At 46.1% G+C, this 3,587-nt stretch overlaps 1 protein-coding gene across 1 annotated transcript; it reads right to left on the bottom strand.

Moving 5' to 3' along the window:
• Window positions 1-589: 589 nt before the first annotated feature.
• Window positions 590-3,162, bottom strand: SS18L2 (SS18 like 2). Its single transcript, XM_080934285.1, has 3 exons — window positions 3,044-3,162; window positions 2,809-2,885; window positions 590-936 (listed from the first exon to the last, which is right to left on the bottom strand). Exons 1-3 carry the CDS (start codon window positions 3,110-3,112, stop codon window positions 849-851), a joined length of 234 nt encoding a protein of 77 aa, XP_080790411.1. The 5' UTR covers window positions 3,113-3,162; the 3' UTR covers window positions 590-848.
• Window positions 3,163-3,587: the final 425 nt, after the last annotated feature.

Here is a 3,587-nt window from a genome sequence, read left to right as displayed (position 1 = left end):
TCACAGCAACAGGAAGCAAACTGATAGTTATGATATCCGTCCTTTATGGCTGGCTGGTTTCAAATATATATAAAAGCAAAGCACAGCAACAGGAAGCAAACTGATAGTTATGATATCCGTCCTTTATGGCTGGCTGGTTTCAAATATATATAAAAGCAAAGCATCTTTAAATCACATCCCTGTTGTGTATCAGGCTCTCAAGCAGGAAGGGAATGAGAGAGTAATCGGGATGAATGTAATAAGGCACATGATGTGTGTGCGTGTGTGAAAATGTCATTAAACCTATTACGTATATGCTGTATATACAAAAACACTTCCTTTTTCAGGGTCTTATGTGGCCTAGGTTGACCTTGACATACAGCCTTCACCTCCCAGGTGTGCCTAGGGCTTGTTGTTAATTTTTTCTTTTTTGCCTCTAGCGACGAATACACCCTTTGCTTGGACCTCAAGAAGGAGGAGTACTTGCTTCAACCTCTCCCCCTGAAAAGAGACTTTAACAGTTCGTAACCTAAGAGAAAAGAGGTGAGAGGAGAAAATAGGTCTGTGTGAAGATGGCATCAGTGGATGTGGGACACTGAGAGGTGCGCATCATTTATTATTACATATTATCGGATAATTAAGCACTATTGTTGACAATGACACTGCTGCCACACACCTCAGGTCCTCACAGTTCTACTGCAGAATCTGTTTTATTACTAAAATATTTACAGTAAAAATATAGTAGAGTCAGTAGCAAGTTTCTTCACAGTCTAAAATGCATGGGACTCTTCGCCCATGTTCTAGGCAGCTCTCTATTTCCCATGAGACGGGTTCCACGCAGCCATTCCTCAGTACGGCCTCCTGGAAGACTACTCCACAGCCTTTGTAAGACTGTTTGTGTTGGAGTCTGCGATGGTAGCTAAATAAATGAGATTTCTATGTAACACATGCTGATACCTAGGAGTGAAACACAAAAATTAGATACTTGTTTTTATTTATTCACCAGGCAGGCTAAACGTTCCCATTGACTGAATGATGCAGGTCATCAACCAAATGGTCTCACCATATAGCCTCGGCTGTCTTCAAATTCAGAGATTCATCTGCCTCTGCATCCCCAAGGGTACCACGCCTGGCTTTACCAACCTCGGCCATTTTCACTCCCACATCTAGATCAAGCAACTAGGCCTTTTTTTGTCCTGACTACAACAGCAGTCTCCTCATCCCCACAGTCTACATTGCAGCCCCGCTGTATTCTCCAGAGCTGGAGGGATCACAGCAATTTAAATCGGATCCTGCATTTAGCTGTTCTAAATGCTCAAAGATGCCATCTCTCTCCCACAAGGTCTCATGTGATGGGGTCTCCAGCCACTGTTGTGTCCTCATCCCCTGTGGCTTTCCCCTCACTGAGATCTGAATACAGGGCCTCCTTGGTGTGTCTGAGGATATTAGCACTTTTGCTTTAGTTCTAGGGCTTGGGTTTCTCTCAGTGTCAGCTAATGAGGGAAGCTCTGCACTCCATCTTCTACTTACCCTGCCTGATTTCTGCGGTGCTGGAAACTGAACAAGTTTGGCATGCCCTGACTTTATTCCACTTAAAGCATGTATTCTTACATGTCTATTACATTTCTTCCCTCTCGTTCTAGAGTCTAGAATGTCAGCTCCACAGGGAGCAAGAATCTTCTGTGCTTCTTGTTCACCATGCATTGCTTCCTCCTCTGTAGGGCCACTGTTAGGTGTGATGGTGCATCTTAATCCCAGCACATGGGAGGCAGAGGCAGGGACATCTCTGACTTCAGTCAGCCTGGTCTACAGAGCAAGGTCCAGGACAGCCAGGGCCACACAGGGAAACCTTTGTGTGTGGGTGGGAGGGTGCAGTGGGAATACAGAAGACCCTGTATGACCCAAGTAAGCACATGACATTGCCACTATCAATTGCTAGCCATTCAGGAAGAATCATCAGACTTGAGAAGTAGGACCTTCACAATGTGAAAAAACAGAATAGATGTATAGGACCTATGTATCTTTGCATGAGAGTCAGTTTACCAAAAAGAATGTGCTGCAGGCATTTTCTAAACATGAGAAAGTGTTTACTACAAAATGTTAAAATGCAAACCTCAAATACTGGAGTCAAAACAAACACCTCAAATTGGAATTCTGCGATTCCATTAAGGGCTTAGAGAAGGGTTGTAGGTGACCTTTAAAGACGCAAAAAAAAAAAAAAAAAAAAGAAAAGAAAAGAAAAGAAAAGGATTTTAACAATATTTAAGTAACAATAAAGCATTTTCTATAAGAAATAGGGCCTAGTACTTGGACCAAATTTAGAAGAGTCTCAGATTCTGTTTCTTCCCATTCCGATATCCAATAAGAAAGTGCATTAATTCTATCCTGAATTAAACTTTGGTTTAATGTAGAAATTCCTTTGTTGATCGTGTGAGTATCCCCCACAGACTGACTGCTAGGTAACCAATGGCCTGACTGACTTTGGGGGATGGAAGTGAAATCCACGAATAAAGAGACCACGGCTCTTACTGAGCTTAGCTTCGGGATCCTTTCCTCTGTCACTTTTGACAGCGCTTTCTGGGAAATCCTGACTAACTCCAGGGTCTACCATTAACTGCCAATATGGTTTTGAGTAGTAATTAAATAACCTTTAGCGAGAGAAGTACAATCTTGCTACGTAATCTTAGCTGGCCATCCTCCGGCCGCAGCCTGCCCAGTGCTAGGGATTACAGGCATGCAGCCCTACTCAAGCCAAGTCATCTCCTCCGCACCTCCCTTTTCTCGTCGGCTCATCGCCCAGGGCTGCCGCACGTCCCCAGTGCCACTTACTGGACGCACTCGTTCGCTCGGCCCTTGTTCTGGTACTCCACGATACAGCGGATCAGCTGGTCATTCTCCTCCAGGAGCTGAAAGATGGACGAGGGGGCAGCTCTCAGGTGGAGGTCCCGGGCAGGCGCTGAGCTGACCCTGCTCCCATTCCTTCCCCGGCCCACACGCTGTCCCCACCACGGTCCGGCCCCTGCAGGAAGCTCCTGCACCAGGTCTCCGGATCGCGGTCGCTCACCCGCTGGATAGTCTCTTGGTTGACCTTGGCTTTGCCGCGTAGCCAGTCCGGAGCGAAGATGACGGACATGCTTCAAAAAAAAAAAAAAAAAAAAAAAGCTCGGAATACCGAGCTGGGAGCCCCCGAGTCGCGCGCTGCTGACGCAAGCCTGCGCCTCCCTGCGTGGGGGGAGGGACTAGACACTCGGCGCTGATTGGGTACGCTGCAGAGTGGGGCGGAGCATCGCCTGTGATTGGACGCGAAGCTTGCAGGGTTAGGGTTAGTCTATGACGCTGTTCTGGGGGCAGGACTTTGCTAATGATTGCTGGCCAAGGCCTGACCAGTTTCTTGTGCGGCCTGCCTCCCAAGTCCCTAAGTCTTCTAGTTCCAGTACAGTGGGAACTGAGGGGCTCTTTCCAGTCAGATGAAACCGGAAAGCACTGATATTAGTTTTCCTCTTATCCTTATCCTGGAAGATAAATAAATGTGCCTAGATTCTTTCTGGGCAAAAAAAAAAAGAAAAAAAGAAAAAGGAAAAATCAAAAAAGCTTATCAAGCAGGGGTT

Source organism: Micromys minutus (genome assembly GCF_963924665.1).
Source record: "Micromys minutus genome assembly, chromosome: 21".
NCBI classification, from domain to species: Eukaryota; Metazoa; Chordata; class Mammalia; order Rodentia; family Muridae; genus Micromys; species Micromys minutus.
The sequence above is the reverse complement of the archived record's forward strand: the minus strand, read 5'-3'. Positions and strand labels throughout refer to the sequence as shown.

Coding starts and splice junctions, on each gene's coding strand:
- SS18L2 (XM_080934285.1), bottom strand. CDS start 3,112: ATGTCCGTCATCTTCGCTCCGGACTGGCTACGCGGCAAAGCCAAGGTC. Junction 2,886..3,043: donor ACCAAGAGACTATCCAGCGG/GTGAGCGACCGC, acceptor TCCATCTTTCAG/CTCCTGGAGGAGAATGACCA. Junction 937..2,808: donor CGAGCGAACGAGTGCGTCCA/GTAAGTGGCACT, acceptor TTTCACTCCTAG/GTATCAGCATGTGTTACATA.